General features: G+C 42.4%; 2 protein-coding genes across 2 annotated transcripts in view; both read right to left on the bottom strand.

Moving 5' to 3' along the window:
* CYSTM1 (cysteine-rich transmembrane module containing 1) overlaps window positions 1-19,282 on the bottom strand; it is a 129,022-nt gene that overhangs the window by 94,392 nt on the left and 15,348 nt on the right. The gene's annotated exons all lie outside the window — the stretch shown is intronic.
* IGIP (IgA-inducing protein) lies at window positions 13,857-16,694 on the bottom strand. The gene has a single exon (XM_012646394.1). It carries the CDS (start codon window positions 14,184-14,186, stop codon window positions 14,025-14,027), a length of 162 nt encoding a protein of 53 aa, XP_012501848.1. The 5' UTR covers window positions 14,187-16,694; the 3' UTR covers window positions 13,857-14,024.

Raw genomic sequence — 19,282 nt, 5'->3', positions numbered from 1 at the left:
TCTGCTACCATTCTGTCCCTTAGAACAGGCTCCAGAGGAAAACATGGTCTCCCAGAAACCTTTCTCTGCCACTCTTTTTTAAAATTTATAAACACGCCTATCAAATTCTCAGTCCCAGCTATGTGCCAGGCACTGTGGTAAGCATGGCTACTGTGGTCAAGCATGTTAGGAACATGACCGCATTCGCTCCGTGCAGTAGCTCAGAGGCCCATCAGCCTAACTCCTCGGCTGGCTCCAGTTCCCAGCCCCAGTCAGGCATGGGGATAGGACTCTGTTCCCTAAGCCGATACAAAGGACACAGTTCAGTCTTGGCGTCACTTGCTGTGTGGTGGCTCAGTAAATATTAATTAACTCTGAGGACAAGCTGCACTTTGACTCACCTCTGGCTAATTAAATAAACCTGCCATGTAAATCAGCAGACGGGACAGAGACATTAGGCTGTGGTGAAAAGAAATTGGGCTGAGGGTAAGACTGTTGGCCTCCAAGTAGGAAATTCACCTTCGCCTGCTCTGGCTCTCTTCAAATTCTTTAAGGCTAGGGCCAGAGTGGTGTCCATGAGGAATAACCCTGCCTCTCAGAGAAAGCCTTGCTCCTTAAGCCCTGAAGAATTGAAAGGAGAGAGGCAGGGTTCAGATGACCCTTGGGTACTGCATGTCCACGAAGACATAAGGGTTCTCTAAGGAACTAGGACATAATTGTCCGGCCTTCCCTCCATCCCTGAGGCATCATGCCCCAGTGGTCCTGGGTCAGCTGGGGGAGACTTGAGGCCCACGGGAAAGACATGGTGTGAACGCCCCTTCCAACCAGGCCTGGCAGTTTGGACTATCGGGGCTGGCAGGCGCCTCGTTGGGCTCTGCTTCCCTTCTGCTCCTTCCTGAAGAAAATGAGCCACAGCAATGTCCTAGACCCTCTGAAGGTCAGGCTCTCCCTCTGACCAATTGGGAGACCTGGAGCAGGCCACTTAACCTTGCCAGGCCTGGCCCCTTTTCTGTAAAATGAAGAAATTGCAACGTCAGCCTCATAAGAGGGTTGAAAAGATTCACAAAGAATGTAAAATGCTGCCTACTGCCTTGCACAAAGTAAGGGCTCAGTAAGTGGTAAGTATTCTATGATGATGATGCTGTGATTGTATATGGTTCATAACAACCAGTTGTATCCCCCAATAATGCTGAGGGATTGTTTCCCCCAATAATGCTGGGCTGTTTTGAGACATATTCAGAATAGCTGTGGTGATTGAGCCCTAAGTTGTCACTTTGAAGGTAGCTTTTTCTATATGTAAAAAAGGAGAACACCATCTCAAAATAATGTCCATGAAGGTAACACGTAAAAACAAAATGAGATAAGGTAAAGGGTGAGGGCAAAGGCAGAGTGAGTTGCTGAGAAAGGACACAAGAGTGTGTCCTTTCCCTTCCCATCCAAGCCCCTCCCTGCAGCCACCTCAGATCCCTCGCCTCTCAGACTCCCCATCCCTCCTCCTCCCCTCGGCTAGTGTTTGGAGCATGGCTCAGGGTAAAGGCCAACTCTGGGGTCTGTGGCTCATGCCAGGCAATTCCCCACTATGTCCTCTTCTAGGGAAAGAGGCACCTGTCACCATGATGGGCCAGCAGGAGTCCTGCAGAGTCACCTAGAGCTGCCAAGCAGGCACAAGACAAACATTTACATTCAACACATTGGAACAGATCAAATGTGCTTCTCAAAAAGCTCAGACTTGCAAGTTTTGGAGAAGGCCCAGGTTTGGCTCCCTTTAACTCCCAAACAAATTCTTGTGGGATGTTGCAATTACTTGTGACAATTCCTCTCCTTGCCTGGGACTTTGATTTCAGATTTAGACATGTAAAACTGGGTGGCTGGCTGGGTCTTGAGCAACTTGGGGGGTGGGGTGGGGACTGACTAGGGAAAATTCTTTGCAGCATGTTGTCCTTGGAAGGGAGATCTCGAGGAATCAGATGCTGTAGTTCTGTCTGTGTTACCAGAACTTTTCAGCCACTGTGGCAGATTTTCTGTCCCTGAAATCGGTTCATTCTGCTGGGGAGTGGCTCATTCTGTCCTTTGAAATGCCAGTGTTTAGGAATTATTTTCTGTAATAGTCTCATATTAGAGTAACTTTTAAATTGCTATAACAAATTCTGCAGTCCTTACTCTGAAATCTTACCCCTGGATAAGCAGCAGGTAAAGATTATTCAAGGCTAGGTGGGGTATTTTCGTAGTAACTTGTGCTGACCTGGCCTCAGAGGAGCCTGGAAGCAGAAGGAGGTGGTGCAGGGAGAGCGAACTGGACACAGAAGCAGGAGAGGAACGTGGCAGGGCAAAGCATATCTGGGTGCAGGGACTCTGGTCTTTCTAGGTACTGAGATGTATATGCAAAAGATTGTGGGAAAATTGCCTGTCTTTGCTTTGCTATCGTACCTGGCCTTAAAGCACATCCAGCTCATTTGGGGGAACTTGACCCTGTGTTGGGCTCCTGTTTCCTACTTCTTGGCTGTCACACCTGGTCTCAGAGCCCATACAACTTTAGTTCTGACCCTTTTGGTTTTCATACTGTCAATAAAACAATGGATACTACTGTCCCTGAAAGAGATTTGCATAGAGGGGCTACGCATTTTTTGCCTCACCCCTAGGCCTGACCTAGCAGCCTGCCTCTTGAGGCTGGTGTGCATGACAGAAATCGGGGATCACAAATGGCTAGGAATTCCTAGATGCTCTGTAAAGTTCAGTCTGGTGAGCAGAGTCATAGGCTGGTTTCTGTTGGCAAATCCTGAGTCATAAGCATTTGCCTTCAGGGTGAGCAGTTGACACAGAATCACCAAGACTGCCATTTCACGCCCCTCCCCTCCCCATACCCTGTGAACTCTCCTCTTCTTCCAAGATATCATCCTCTCTGGACATAGCTTAGAAATGACATAGAGCAATATGAAGAGAGAGGTCAGAATGATGGGTTATGTTTCAGATCAACCTGATTCTCAGACAGGTTTAGACTGAAGGAAACACTAGGCTGTCTTATTCTAGATTAGAAATATTAGAATTCCTGAGGGAGCAAGAGGAGAAGGAAGATTCTGGGAATGGGATGTGAAGGTAGGGGAGAAAAGAGAAGGGACAATCGCCCTGGATTTCTTTTGGGTCTTGGAAAGATAAAGCTCAGAATTCCTGAGCAAAAGCAAATGTTTAATCCATTTCTAGATGGGACAAGGGAATGAGTAAGCTAGGATCACAGGACATGACAATACAAGGATCTGGTGACTCAGGGCACCAGCCAAGGGAAGCTAAGGGCCTCCAGGAGTCAGGAGAAGAGAGACTGTCTCCCATCAGGGCCTTTAAGAACATAGCTGAGACCTTCTGTTTCTGGATGAGAAGACTCAATATTGTAAGGATATTAACTCACTCCCAACTTTATATAATCAATAAAATCCCAATCAAAATCCTAATAGGACTTATTAAAGGAAACTTGACAAGATGATGGGAAATTACATCTGGAAGGAAAAAAATATGTAAGAATAGCAAAATGATTTTGGGGGTTGGGGAAACAAAGGAGAAAAATACACTGTATCAAACCATACCTAAAAGCTACAATAATTAAAATGTTATGGTACTGGTACAAGAATACAAAAAAGTTCAACACAACAGAGAATCCAGAAACAGACACATGTATTTATGGGAGTTATGAATGTGAGAAGAGTAATATTTCAAGACATTGGGGAAAAGGAGGGCCTATAGAATAAATAATGCTGGGCAGCATCTGACCCTCTGAAAGAAAAAAAAATTAGATCCCTAATTCACATCATTTATGAAAATAAATTCCAGATGGATTAAAGAACTAACATAGATACACAACTATAATAGAAATACAAGAAAATATAGGAGAATATGTTCATTCTTTGGAGATTTGGAAGTTTCCTTAGAAAAAACCATAAAATACAAATCCACAAAGGAAAGGACTAATATATTTGACTACATCAAAATAAAAAGCCTCTGTATAGCTCAAGGCACCATTAATAAGGTGAAAAGAACTAGTTGGCCTGGACTGAGGGGTGGCTTATTCTGCCAGGGAGCGGATTATGAGACGAGACAGCCTTGGGGGGTCTGTCTGCTCCCTCACAATCCACTCCCAGAAGTCAGGGTTCAGAAGGAAGCAAATAAATACCAGAGAGTAACAATTTCCCTTTGTCCATCGTCCCCAGGGCCCTGCAAGCAAGAGATAACTCAAGTCATAGTTATCAAGAGCCAGCTCAAAATGAGGGGATTGAGTGGAGCAGAGCATAGGAGGAGAGAGTAAAGCAAGACAGAAGGAGTAGAAAGAATTTTGCTGTCCTCAGGTGAGGAGCAGGAGGAAGGGCTGTCTCTGTGAGACATCGCAGCCTCCAGGCCTTGAGCCCATCTTTCAGAGTAGATGTGGCACAGGCAGCTCCTCCCAAGACCTCCCTGCCCAGAGAGCCCTTAGGAGAGCATACAGAGAAAATGTCACCCTGTGTGGGCTTTAATCATCTCCATGAGACCCCTCAGCTCTGTGGGGGTCAGGGCAGTTCCAGGATGATGGCCCCTGCCCAGACTCCCAGTGGTAGTGATGACAGACATGCCCATGTTTTTGGGTGGGCTTGCACGGTCTAATAGATCCAATCAGGGGCCTATGTCTTGGACACTTGATTCTGTTTCATGTCTGGAGAACGCTCTGACATAAGGCAGAGAGAAGCAAAGTGAAACTCTTGCCCCACGGAGCCTTCATCAGCCAACTCACCCTATGGCGATTGGGCTGTGCTCTTGGGGGAGTCAGGGAACTACTGTGCTTAGCTACCCTCTGCCCATACTGCCTAGTTGTTAGCTGACTGAGCTCAGAGAGTGTCTGCCAGATTCAGATAGCATGACAGCCACATTCAAACCTTAGGAAACCTCTGTGGTATTCTGATGCCTTTTGGTAAACTGGGTTGAGCACATGGTCCTGGGAAGGACGTTCTCTTCTCGAGAAAGGAGATGCCATTTTCTAACATGAACACGGGGCTGCAACAAAGAATGATGGGTGTTGAGCAAAGCAGGAGACAGTACCAGGACTGGCCAAAACTGAAGCATAGCCACAATAATGGAATCTTACTCCAAGAAGCATCAAACAATCTCACAGGCCCCAATTTGATTCTCAGAAATACATTTCAGGATTTGGAGAGTGAGGACTAAGGAATAAATAAGCACAGCTGGGGATAAGATCAAGGCACCTGACCCTCTTGAAAGGATGCCACAGGGCTAAGGAGAAACCACTGGCCTCCGGGAAATTAAAGAGTAGACTGTGAAACTTAGATTCAATATCTCCAAAAGGAAAGGAAACAACTCCTTTATGCTGAGGCACAAACAATGGTTGAGGACCAACTATGTACCAAGCATTCAAATGAGGGCAACATACGGAGAACTCTGCACCCCTCACCATTACTACCACCACTACAAACCCAGCGAAGTCACCCAGCAGCCCTGCCTCTCACCTCTGACATGGCACCAGACCAGTCCACTTATTCGACACGAAATGTCAGATTAGAGTGCCTTCTAATATTGCAACCAAATTTCAGGGAAAATAAGGAATATTTAGTGAGCTCAAAACCTCCCATCTGGATATGGGAGGTGCCAACCAGCCAACATAGATGCAATGAGAGTAGCTCTCCTCCCTCGATGCCTCAGCAACCCTGCTTCCAGGCCCTTCTGTACTAATAGTGCTGATAATCAGACAGGCTGCAGGATGCAGCCTCTTAGAGACCCCCTGGAGGAAGGTTCTAGCTCTCTCAGATCAGGACCAGTGATTCTGTACCTATCTGGGCTGTGGCTTCCCTTGAGAATTTTGACAAAAACTATGGATCCTATTCTCAGGAAAATGTTCATTGCATATGCAGGTATAATCTTGCATAAAATTTCAGGAGCTTTATAGACCCCAAAGAGTCCCAGCTTAAGAATTCCTGCCAAAGGCAAATCACTTCTTTTCTTACTCAAGAGCTGTTTCCCAGGGCTGATTAACTGCTATCTTAGATGTTCAACAGGTGAATTAATATTCAGCATTGACCTCTAGTCATCCCACACCCTTGGCAGATGGCAGAGTCTCTGCTGTTGCCCGTAGCCAGAAGGAATCAGAGCCTCTAGACTGAGACCACATTTTGCTTTTCAGAAGAGCACTCTCCTCCACCTCCATTGGAAAACCTCAGACACTCCAGGTCTAGAACACAGACACAAAGTGACAGGCCAAAAATAAATCTGGTCCACTATACAACTAGATCTGTGAAGAGAGAGCCAAAGACTAGGTCCCTCCTGGGCTGGCAGGAGAAAGGTATGAGGATAGGGAAGGAGTTAGAATGGGTCTCCGTCCCTTCAGCTAAGTGCAAGCTAGCTGATCATTCTAGAGAGGCACCTGCTCTTTTTCATCATTCCTCTACCTGGAATGTAAAGGCTGCTGGAGGCTATGCCCTTATACATTCTACATTTGTCTCCTCTTTTCCCAATAATAATAATAATGATGATGATAGCAGCATCATAATTGAACATCAATATTGAACATTAATTACTCTGTGCCAAGCACTGTGCTATGAGCTCTTAAATTATTTCATTTAATCTTCCCAACAGTCAAATGAGGTAGGCACTCTTGTTATCCCATTTATAGATCAGGAAATTGAGACTAAGAGAAGTTAAGTAGAGTTGCTTAAGGCCATAGAGCTAGTGAGTGGAAGAGTCTGGATTTACTCCTAGGCCTGATTTCAAACATAATATTTTTGATCTCCACTCTCATGCTCTTTTCCAGAAGACCAGGAGTCAGACAGAGACCTTGGAAATCCTCCAGAGAGATAATCAGGTCTCTGACTTCTTGCCTTCCCCTCCCCAACCCTGCCCACCATATAGCAGCCTGGCTCTCAAAAGGGACTTACTTTGTGGAGAGTTGATTAGAAATCCCCAAACTCTATATCCTATCTCTGTGTGACTTTGCTATTTGAGTCCATACTCCATAACCCTAAATTTATCCAGGAACCTAAATTTGGGCCTTAGAATCAAGGAGGAAGACTCTTTTCTACTTCATCACTGGAAAGTTGATGGGGGATTAATTGTCATTACTTGCATTTTTTGTTTGTTTTGTTTTTGTTTTTTTTGAGACAGGGTCTCACTCTGTTACCTGGGCTAGAGTGCAGTGGTATCATCATAACTCACTGCAACCTGAAATTCCTGGGCTCAAGTGATCCTGCCTCAGCCTCCTGAGTAGCTGGAACTATAGGCGTGTGCCACCACACCCAGCTAATTTTTAAAAAATTTTTTGTAGAGATAGGGTCTCACTATATTGATCAGGCTGGTCTTGAACTGGCCTCAAGTGATCCTCCCACCTTGGCCTCCCGCGCTAGGATAATAGGCATGAACCACCACACCTGGCCCATCACTCCCATTTTAAAGATTTGGTGGGTGAGTGGGGGCTGAGGAACAAAGAGTAAAAAGGCTCGAATTTAGTGAATTGTCACCAGTGATGGTGGTGCTCTAAAGAGGCCAAGCATCTCTAGACACTTCCTACCCTCAGCATTTAGAAATAGGGCATGCATATCACTCTTCAAATAGCAAGTCTCCTCCCTTTCCTCCATTAGCGGATTCCAGGGAGAGTGAATGCCCAGTTCACCAAGAGAAAGACCCAAAAGGATGCTGCCCATCAAATGCCCAGGAACCAAGGAGTCCTCAAGGCATGCTGTATGGCTAGAGCCTCAACCAATGGTGTTTTAGGAGGCAGTTGGGGACAGAGTGGGCATTAAGCTGCCTGCTGAATCCAGGGTTGCTTGTTCTTGCCTGAGAGCCTCATCTGGAGATGAAATAGCTAGGGAGGGGAGACGCTGAGGCCTCTACAGAGGTGGGAGTTGCAGAAAGCTAAGGAGGTTGGCCACAGACAGAGAAAATCATCTCTTACTCAGGGTCTCTGTTCTTTGCCACCTGTAGACTGGAGATGAGATAAAGCAGAATGACAGTACCCACACTCAAAGTAGATGAGGAAGTCAGTCCCAGAGGTACAGCTGACTCCTAGAAATGGCCTGGACACACTGGAGCCCAATCATTTAGTCATCAGATGTTTACTGAATGTCTTCTGTGTGTCAGACTCATCTGGGCACTGGGGATGCTACAGCGAATCCTGCCCTCAGTGTTAGACCATCAACAGAAAAAATATATGAGCAAGATAATTTGGACCGTGATAAGCACTAGGAAGAAAACGGGAATACAGTGGCAAGGGAAAGTGACTGGAAGGGGCCACTTCTGTTTGGGTTGGCAGGGGAAGCCTTTTTGAAGAGAGACCGTGAATCCTGAGGCCTGATTATGAAAAAGGGCCAGCCATATGAGGATGTGGGGGAAGTGCATTCCAGGAAGAGGGAAGAGCAAAGCCAACAGCCTTTGGGTGGCAATGGGCTCTATGCATTTGAAAAACAGAAAGGCAATCACTATTGCTGACAGAAATGAACAAGGGCGTGAGAGGAAGAAGAGAAAGCTAGAGAGTTAGGTAGGGCCAGATCACAGTACAGAGTTAGACTTTTATTCTAAGTGTGATGGGAAGCAGGGAGTTACATCATCCAATTAGCATTTTTTAAAAGATCACTCTGGCTGCTGCGTGGAGAATGGATAGCAGAGGGCAAGCATGAGAGTAGGGAGACCAGTGAGGAGGCTGTCAGGTGAGGAAAAGGGTGCCCATGTAATCTGTCATCCAAACCAAGATACGGTACAAGTGAACAGGGGTGCTACAAATAATTAAATAGGGACAAGAGGCATAACCAGATGGTCTCATGCAAAGTGGGACACATGGACACTCTGGATATGATACAGTAGAGCACTGGTTTTCAAGGTGTTGTTCCTGGATCAACAGCATCAGCATCACTTGAGAACTTATTAGAAATGCAAATTCTCAGGCTCCTACCCCTGACCTACTGAATCAAAAACTTGGGATACAGTAGTATGTATTTTAACAAGCCCTTCAGGTGATTTCGATGCAGGCTAAAGTTTGAGAATCACTCAACTAGAGTGACAGTGGTGTAGGTGATGAGATGTGGCCAGATACAGGACGTATTTTGGATATGAGGGGTCAAGAAAACTAGAATCCGGAATGAGCCCTTTGTTTCCTGTTTGAGCAATTTGTACAGTGGTGGTGCCCTTTGCTGCAACGGGAAGCACTAAGATGGGGAGAGGAATGGGTTTTGTGGGGGAATCCAGCTTGTGCTTCAAATGTGTGAAGTCAGAGGCAGAAACAAGCCTTTCTTCCCTGGGCCACCTTTGGGAGCAAGGAAGCAGTTCTCTCAGCCAGAGCCAGTGATTCATAGGGCAGCCCAAGCTCCGTAGCTTCAGGCACTCTTTTCAGAGCCAGCCTCCTCCTTAGGAGGCCCTGGATTTAAAGAAGGGACTTTTTCCCAATGAAGGTGCTCTGAGTACCAGTTTAAGGCATGGCCCAAGAACAATCATGAAGGAAACGCTGAAAGCAGTGCCCCAAGTTAAGTTACTGGCTGCTCACGTGGAAATAGCTTATAGAGGTACAAGCTGATATGCTTTTAGCTAGGAAATAAAAATCTGGACCTTGTCATGGAATTCTTCTCTTGGAAGACCAAAACTTGCCATTGACAATGCTCTAGCTGCAGTTGACATGCCCCAGACAGGACCGTCACAGAAAGTTCAGCAGTTTTTAGCAGTTCTGCACTGACACACAGCTCACAGCTCCAGAAGAAGGAATCACTTTTCTATTTGGTCCCAGACTCCTGGCCTGGTGCCCCGTGCCTGAGCATGTGGTTTTTGTTTAGAGGGCCACGGTTGCAGCACACACAGGGAGCAGCAAGCCCTTATTCCTGTGCTGTCTGGTGCAGGGGGTGCACACCCTCAGTTGACATCCAACAGCACACAGGTGAAGGGAGAAGCAGGGCGTATGTGGCCATCCCTTCTTGTAGTGGTGCTGAAAGCAGGTGGAAGCCAGAAAGGGATGGACAAGCTCTAAGTTCCAGAGCAGGTATTCTTAACTTGGACCTTAGCGTGTCCATGAAGCAGCGGAGAGGGCCCCAAGCTTTCACCAGATTCTCAAACCTAAGACTCCGAAAGAGATTTAAAAATCTTTGCTTAGAGAGCAGTGGTCCTACCTTCAGTGTGCATCAGAATCATCTGCAGGGCTTGTTACAACAGGGATTTCTGGGTCCCAACCCCAGAGGTTCTGCTTTAGTAGGTTTGGAGTGGGGCCCAAGAATGTGTATTTCTAACAACTTCCAAGGATATGCTAATACTCTTGGTCCAGGGGCCACGCTTTGAGAACTAATGCTTTAGATGATACAAAAATCATGAGGGGTTCGAGTTCAAATTATGATCTTTCCTTTTCAAACAAGAGTTCCAACACATATCACAGCCCTCTAAACTACTCCCAAGACCCAAGGAATTTGAGATTTTATTTTTGGAAGAAGCCCTTGGAGAGCGACAGACTCTGGATCTCTCCTTAGAGGTCAAGAAACATCTGGGAAATAGCATTTTAGAGAGTGTAGGAAAATGCCTCCAGAAACCTAAAAGCCCAAGCAAAACTCTTGGCTGGCTCTGGCTAATCCAATTACCGGGCCAATTGTTGGTGAATAGTTAGGTTTCGGGAATCTAGGCAGACCCAGATCATCCCCCAGAGACTGCTTCCTGACCCTTTTTGTTGAACCCACATGGGCTCAGTCAGATAGGAGGTCTGCTCTATGGAAGAAAGGGTGTCTGCTGTGGGGTAGAATCTGGGAAAGAGGAAAAGGAAATCGACCACTCAACTGGGCAGAATTCAAGAGCCTCATTCACAGAACCCTTTGATCAGGTCATTGTGGTAAGGGTGGGAAGAGGCAGAAATAGTACTCAGGGCAGTGCTTACTTTAAGCAAAAGCAGTGGAGAGAGGCCTGGAAGGGCCATTTGCCAACTTCCTTCAGATCTGCTGTGAGTAAGTCATTCCCCCATGAAAGGGGAGGGGGAAATGAAAATGTGGATTCATTCATGAATCAACCCCAGAACAGGAAGTGTGGCTTTTGAGCTGTGCAGAGGAATCCTCCTTTGCTACAGGGAACATTGGCTTTGCCATCCAGCTAAATACATCCTGAGGTGAGGCAACGGCAAGTCAGGGAAACCCTATACATTGAGGGATGAGGAGGCAGAACTTCCTCGAGAAGGCAACACATTAGAGCGACTGAGACCACGGATGTGCTTTGGCATCAGCCTACGTGGTGTGGAATCCTGGGCATGTTACTTAATCTTTCTGTGCCTCATCGTCCTCATCTGCAAAATGAGGCTAATAATAGTGCCTATCTCATAGAGCTGTAGTAAGAATGAAGTAAAATAACCTAGGTAAAACACTTAGCTTGGTGCCTTGAATATTTTAAGCACTCAATGTTTAAAAAATAAAAGGTGGTGAGCTTGGAAAAATTTAGGTTAGTGGCAGTACAGACCTACTCTTAGTACCACTGCCAGAGACAGAAAGTGGAGCTAGGTTGGAGTTGCTGCCAGTATCCACAGGAGGCTGACAGAGGTCGAAGGTGTTCACTGAGCATGCTGGAAGAGCCAGGATGCCTATGATGGTGGGGTTAACTGGATAACCATGCTGGCTATAAGGTGGGGAGATCCTACTCTTTTAAACATTTCAATATTCAATGAGTCTGTTTCACGACATTTTCTCACTGCCAACCTAAGTGCCAAATGGTCTGATTGGAACAAATCAAAGTGAATGAAAAATCAATGTTGGTAGGAAAATTGGATTGATGTTGTTGGAAACACTCTGGAGAGTTGCAATATTAAGGTGGAATCCCTGTTTTCAGGGAGGAAAACAAAGTGGCTCCTCCTCCTGAAGCTCTAGAAGTGTGGGGTAAGGTGGTGAGGTGAGAATGGTAGAGCTCTGTGCTGGTCCTGAGGTAAGCTAGCAGTCATATGCTGAAAAAGACAGCGCTCTTTCCTCTGGTCCTGAAAGAGCAGAACCTCTTCCAAAACCCAGTATCCCACATCAGAAAGTCCTATCTGCTCAGAAAGAAATTGTTACTGAAACTAGGAACAAAGAGATTTCTAAAAACCATGCAAAAGAGCCAAAATAAATTATATACCACATGGTTAAATAAAAGTTCATTGCCAATGTGTCTGAACAAGTGGAAAAAGAGTAAATAAAAAAAAAAAGGAAAAAAATAAAAGTTCACACCATTGGAGGTGGAGATAGGAAGAGATTGCCAATTACATCACCTTAGGAAAAAAAGCACTAGAGTAAAATGCCAAATAGTTATGTTTAGGCATGCTGGGGCCCTTTCTTGGGGGGCTCCCAAGGCCCTACCATCTTTGCTCGGCAGTTCAGCCCTATCTCAAGTCTAGAATGTTCCTCCAGCAGCCCTGCAGTAGGACCTCACCTCAGAGCTTTTTGCTCTCCAAATTGACCCATTGAGCATATTTAATCATGGTCCCATTGGGAATCTTTAAAAGATTAAGGACACAGGACAGTTAGGAAGGGTCTTGGCTTCTGGCTTTTCACTCCTTTATACTTACTGGGAGCAAATAATGGCTGCAGTTTCCACAAGCTCCTATACTTGAGAGCCCTCCTCTCGGACAGGGATCCATGGATTTACCTAATCCTACCCTGAGGAGACAGGAGTATCTGGTCTCTTCTTCAGGAAGTACCTACCTGTCTTCCACCCCAACGCCACACCAAAAAAAAAAAAAAAAAAAAATCAGAGGCACTGCAGAACTTAAGGAAAACTGGAGTTTCTTAGGCACTGCACCTACCTTTCTAAAATAGTGGCACCCTCAGCTTTAAGTTTTCATAAAACAAATTTCTGCGTTATTTTTATTGGAGTTGGTAGTTGTCAGAGGTGGACGCTTGTTCAATCCTGCTGTCTTCTACAAAGGAGGGCCATTTTAGCAAGAGAACAGCAAAACAATCATCACAATAAACTCTCTTGGGATTTACCCAGGGAAGCTTGGAACTGTAATACCACAAACTTGAGATATCCTATGGCCATGAATCAGTTTTTAGAATATAACTGTTGTCACATATATTTAAATAATTGTCATAAATGTTTTCCATAGTGTGATTTTTGTCAGAACACTTAAGAGAACTACTTATTTCAAGCGTTCTTCATATCCAACCTGAAGGTAAGGGAAAACATCAAAAAAGATAAAAGGAGAAAACCACAAATAAAACTTCAAACCCCACTTCCAAAGGCTAAGGAAAATATACACCTCAGGCCTCTGCTGGGTTTTGAGTTAGAGGTCAAAACTGGGGTAGTGCTCGTTGGTCAGATAATCTGCTCTTCTAGGAGAAGGACCTATTGAAATTATCCTGAAGGATCGCTCCTGTGCCATGTTTTTATTGCTAACTTCATTCACTGTCTGCCATTTCACTCACTAGAGAAGCAGTTTTGAAAGGGATCTTATTTTAAAGCACAACCCCTATTTTCTGCAGAAGATTCTCTTCATCTTTTGTTATGGGCTCTTTTGTGACCCTTCCACTACCCCAAACCAACTTCAAATTTAAAATGACAAAAAAGAAAAACTCTTCCATGAAAAAGGAACATGATCTATGGGGAAAGTTTTTCCTTTTCTTCAATATGATGGCTAGGTTAACCATCACACCATTAGAAAATTTTAAAAACCTATGCAAGAAGCCATATAGGGAGGTCATTCACATAAAGTCCTAAAAAATAAACAAAACTGTTTTAAAATAAAACAGAAATAAGAGTTCTCTAGTGTGAGGGAACATACTTAATGCTTGCAGCCCAATTAGTGATCCTAAGTAATAGACAAGTATACCTGCTACTGAGTCCTAAAAATGGTTTCCAGTAAAAAAAAAAGCCAGACCCCTTACTACAACCAGACCCCTTCCCCCCAAAAAGCATTGAAACAAAAGACTGATCTGTTTATATAGTCACATGAAAAATAAACATCTTTATTTTTTTGCCTACTTTATTTCATTTTTTCAAATAAAATTTAAATCTGTACAAAGTATACTGTTACAGTATATATTTTGTAAGAATCAATGCCTAAAAGAATCACAATACTTCAATAAGCAGTACAGCAGACCTCGCTAGTTTCAGCTTTGATATTGAACAAACTCAAGCCGGCTGATGCACAACACGTTTGCTTGGTTTCCACATGGTGAGTTCCCAGCACTGAGATGGGAGAACATGACAGCAAATATGGTTATATTACAGCCCGACACACTGCGCTTCTTCATGTGATAATAACTGCACATATTTAATACAGAATGCTCAAATTTACTTTTTAAATTGCATTTGCTTACTTCTTAGTTGGCAAAATTCAGCATTCTTAAATGGGGTCCCCAAACAGTGCAAATTAATGATATTCTACTGTATATTGGCACATCTCCAATAAGGATTAACTTGTAAACTCAAAGAATATCAACAACTTAGTTCTAAATTTTAACTAATATACATCTGGTCCATTTAACCAAAATCATTTTGGAAAGATATTAAAGAACAATTCTATTTCTGAAAGGATATTCTTTTGACCATTCTTTAGAGAAGATAAATTTTTAAATTGTCATTAAAATGTTTTACTATAAAAATTTTATAAACTTGATTAGAAATTTCAAGATCATGATTCACAGCAGACAAATACGAACTGTTGATATTCCAACAATACCTATTCTTAGACTTTCAAACAGAGCACAACCATGTCAGCTGTGTTAACTAAAATTCTGAACAGTGTACTAAATTTGTAAGTGGTGCTGGGTCTAGCAAGTGTAAATACACAGTATATTTCAATGAAAAGAATTGTCTTCTTTATACTTTATTTGTTTTCCCATAAGGAAACATTAATGTTTACATTCTTTAATAAAGTTAATCTTACATCAGAATATAACTTAATACTGTCAGCAACAGGGACCACACACAGTAAATAAGAAGCACATTTAAAATAAGTCTGAATTCACATAGATTAACATTTGTTGGTTAATAAAATATCGACAGTATTACAATCTTACAATATTTACAGTAAGAAAAATCTAGAGTAATATATATCTTTCACAGCAGGATTCCATTTTTTTAAAATTTCTTCCAGTTTGGGATTGTGTATACACGAAAGCTCAAAATAAAGCAACTCTGCAATATAATCTTAAAATAATGGCTACTAGGGGGAAATTCTATCACAACCATTGAAAATAATGGTGACTTCTCACGGAGTCTGTGGCATCTGAGAACCCAGTTAATTAACCAAAGTCTTGCTCAAACCAGCCTCAGTTACCCAGATTAAAGCAGAACTCCGGCCTTCCCTGACTGCTGATAACCCAACAGATTTTTTCAACATGTTATAAGAAAAGAGGGAAAATTGGTTTCAGCTCACATCTCATGGCTGGAAGCCCCTGGCCAGTGCACATTCCCCAACTTATCCTAAAAGAGGGCCCATTTCATCCCCACAGCATCACAAGAGTCCACAGTCTAGCCACAGGCCACTTTAACACCAAGCTCACCCATTCCTCAACTCTTGTGCATTAGGATGAGGCATGAACTTGGCCCATATAATACACACCAGCATCTTAGAGACTTGGGATCAGGGCAAAGAAACAGATTAGTGTAGTTTGCACCGAGATCAACAGGAAAAATGGGAAGTGATGCACATTTCCAATTAGAATGAGAAGAAGACCCACATCCCTAAACTGGAATTTGGCCAGGGCATCAGAGTTAGCACCCCCTCTCTGAGTACCACAAGGGATTAGGATATGTGCTCTGGGCCTCCTCTAAGAGAGAGCATCTACAGTAACACAGTGTGGGACATTAGTTCAGTGACAACTCCCAAGAAAGCAGATACAATTCTTGAATCTGGGTCTGTCTACAGCACCTGAGGTCAATCATCCAGGCTGTGACCTGTCCCAACCCTGCTTACTTTAAGATATCTGATGGGCACAGAGTACTCAGGGATACACGGCTGCTGGCTACTTTGGACTCTAGATCTCACAGGTAATCAACAGGTATCTGGGATTGAATTAGCAAACTGTACCATAGCTCCTTAAACAGACACTGTCAGGTTTGAAATCATGTTAAGCATGAATCTTCACTGTCAGGTCAGAAATCAAAGTGGGAGTCTTCCCACATCAGCCAAGGTTATTTTGTCAAAACCTTAGAGGAGTTGGACAGTTTTTCATGTTGTTAAGTGATTAGTTGACTTATTTCAGTCAAGCTGGATTGGCAAACCAGACTGAACTATTTAGTTAGCTTTGTTTTTTTGATTCTTATGTGTGTGCTAACCCAAAGCTGTTGTATTTGGGCTAAATACACTGACAGAGAAAATTCAAACAACAAAAGTTTTCAGCAAACTTCTGTGGCATTTTCTTTTAGGAAGTCATTGCAAGATCTAAAGGTATTTCTACCCAACAAAGTCTGTTTAAGTGTTTAAGGTTACTTCCTTTTTGGTCCTATACAGAATGCTATGACTTCTATATAGGTCTGAATGCTGCTCCATGTAGATTCCTTCTGTATATCTAAAAATATATACTTTTCAGTAGTTCAATACATGGTTAATCTTCCCACAGAGGAAGATTTTTATAATCACATGTTGCAAAGTAGAAAAACATCTCCTTTCTAAGAAAGGAAATATACTTTCCTATTGTACACTTTTGAATAAGCCCAAAGGCATGCACCAAAAATTATTAAAACTAATACATGCAATAAAATGGTGTAGAGTTAAAGTGCTGCTTTTCAATTTTTAAATTTGAAGACATTTTGCCAGTTGTTGACTCAAAGATCTTCCCCCACCCTCCCACCCCACCCCATGGCATTAAGAGAGAAAAGTAAAAAGTGTGCATAAATCTTTAAACTATGCTTTACACAGGGGAAAGAACAGATATATCAACTATCCTATTTATAAACTGGATTCCCAGTTTTCAATAAAACCAATATTTACTGGTAAAAATTGTCAAAGCTAATACACCCAAACAAATGTTACTAGTAAATAATGTTCTACATAGAGAATAATTTACTTTGGTTTTATGCACCTTCTCAAATATAACACTAGTATCCCATATGTCACCAAACTGATGTGTTCCAGCAAAGTTGTAAGGCAAATCTTTTTTTTTTCCCTAGTGACATCTTGTTCCCAATAGACAAAACTAAAATCTTTTGGTGAGGAAGGGGTTAAGATAATGGTTAACCCCTTGGCATCCTGAGCATTGTGGTTTATCAAACTCTACCCTGCTAGAAGATGTCAGGCACCCTGACCCCTGCCTTGAACCAGTAATGGCTCCCACGTATAGAGATGCCCTGACTCCATATAAATAGCTCTCAGAACTTTCCTTCTTTTTCCTTCTGTCTGGATGTTTTAATGTCTAACAAAGCTGGTTGCAATGTCACATTTTACTAGTAGGGGCCATCATCTAACAATGATTCCAATCTGAAATATTTGAAGCCAATAGTTAGTTCCTAATTTTATCAACGATTTGCATTAAAATTTTCTCTACGGAGTTTACTTAGAGCAGAGATCCTTAACTTGGGTTTCAGAACATGTGTGATGCCCCTGAGGTTGTATGCAAAATTATCTGTGTACATGCATTTTTTTTTCTGGGGAGAGGGTTCATCACTTTCATCAGGTTATCAAAGGTATTTGTGACCCCCAAAAAGGGTTACAGGGACTTAGAGGGATACCCGTAATTCATTTTGTAACAGGATTGGGAAATGGGGGCAGAAAACTAAAAATGGCCTCAAAAGGGGAGGGGCAAATTGCTGATATTTTCCCTTTATTCACATTTGGGATATAAGTGCTTCAAACTAGAAAAAATAATTAATTAAGCTGGTTAAACCCCATTAAAAATAAAGCCACTTTCTAAAATTTTTCATTTTCCATATATGGTAAATTTAGTCTCCAAGAAAAGGTTTGAAGACTAAATTTTTCTCTTTTCCTAAAGGAAATTCATAGATATAATGCTGAACAACATCCACATTTAAAGATCTGACAACATAAAGTGTAGATAATTCTAATGATGTGAGCCTTTAACTTATGATTTTGAGTTAAGGATTATCTAGAGTCAAATACACATTTATTAACCTTCATTTCTCAAAATTAGTCCACATTTAGACACCTACCTAGCATAATTCCACTAGATAAATCTAAAATCTGAACAATGGAAATTAAACTTTCTATCCAAAGTAAAAACAAAGCCACAAGGTTCCACAATAGAATCGGCCACTAACATTCACACTATGTCATAAAGGACTTTCTCATTTCAAATACATCACTGAATTTTCAACAGAATTTGCAAACATAAGATCCAGAATGACTAGCAAAACATGCTGAGAAGAGCATGTCAAGAATTAAAACACCACCACCCCCCTATCCAGAAACACACTCAGGCATTCCAAAAATAAACCAGATCTGAAAAGAGGCCTCTCGCTTGGTTTTAAGTATGCGTAAAAAGCTATGAGAAAGGGAATATAAAGTAAATTAAATAACTTACAAAAAAACAATTTTAGCCAAAACACACCTCTCTGCTCTATTGGTAAAACTGCTGATTTTTTTTTTTTTTTGCAATTCTGAACACTGTGTTGCACAATCTCACTAAGACAAAAAAATACATTCGCAGGTACACTTTTTGTTCTTTTCTTTCTAGAGCACATCTTTGAGGTCATAAGACTACATCTGGTTAAAATAAAGTCTCTTACCCCTTGATGCCCTTCCCCCTCAAAAAGTGATTCAACCCTGAATTCCAAAATGGAATATTCATTTAATACAATTATGTCGGTATCAGTTGTATCACATAGACAAGGAGGAAACTGTATGAACATTATGGAAAACTACATGAAAGAGGGAGCTGCCATTTAAAGCCACCTACTTCACTTCAGCTGTTTAAGCATGTACCCAGCTAGACTCAGATCTCATTGACTTCAGTGAAAACAGACCAACACTCCAAAACCAGGCCATCTCAGGCCAGAAGTTGGATCTCAAAGACATCATTTCAAATACACACACATATATAGTTCCTAAACTTTAACTCTATTTAAATAGTCTAATAAAACTCACATTTACAAAGGATTTTATTGGCAAATAAAGGCCCATATTAAAAATTTTATCAAAACAAATTTTTGTTTTAAATAGCTAACACTAAGAAATATTTTCTTGGCCTTATAAAGCATATTTAATTGCATATAAGTTTTGCTTTGGGTGGGATATTGAAAACATAATTCTGCAAGAAATTAGAAAAGACTAGAAACAAAAGTGAAAGTGACTAGTCTTAACTTTCAAAAAATCAAGTGCAAAGATAAATAGTGCAAATAATGAAAACTAGAAATCTTACAGGCAACTTTATATAGTCTTTCCTGCTTTTGCACTTTTACATATTGA

The sequence above is a fragment of the Propithecus coquereli genome, unplaced genomic scaffold (assembly GCF_000956105.1).
Source record: "Propithecus coquereli isolate 6110/MARCELLA unplaced genomic scaffold, Pcoq_1.0 Scaffold242, whole genome shotgun sequence".
NCBI lineage: Eukaryota > Metazoa > Chordata > Mammalia > Primates > Indriidae > Propithecus > Propithecus coquereli.
Note: the sequence above shows the minus strand (reverse complement) of the source record. Positions and strands in the feature narration are given on the sequence as shown.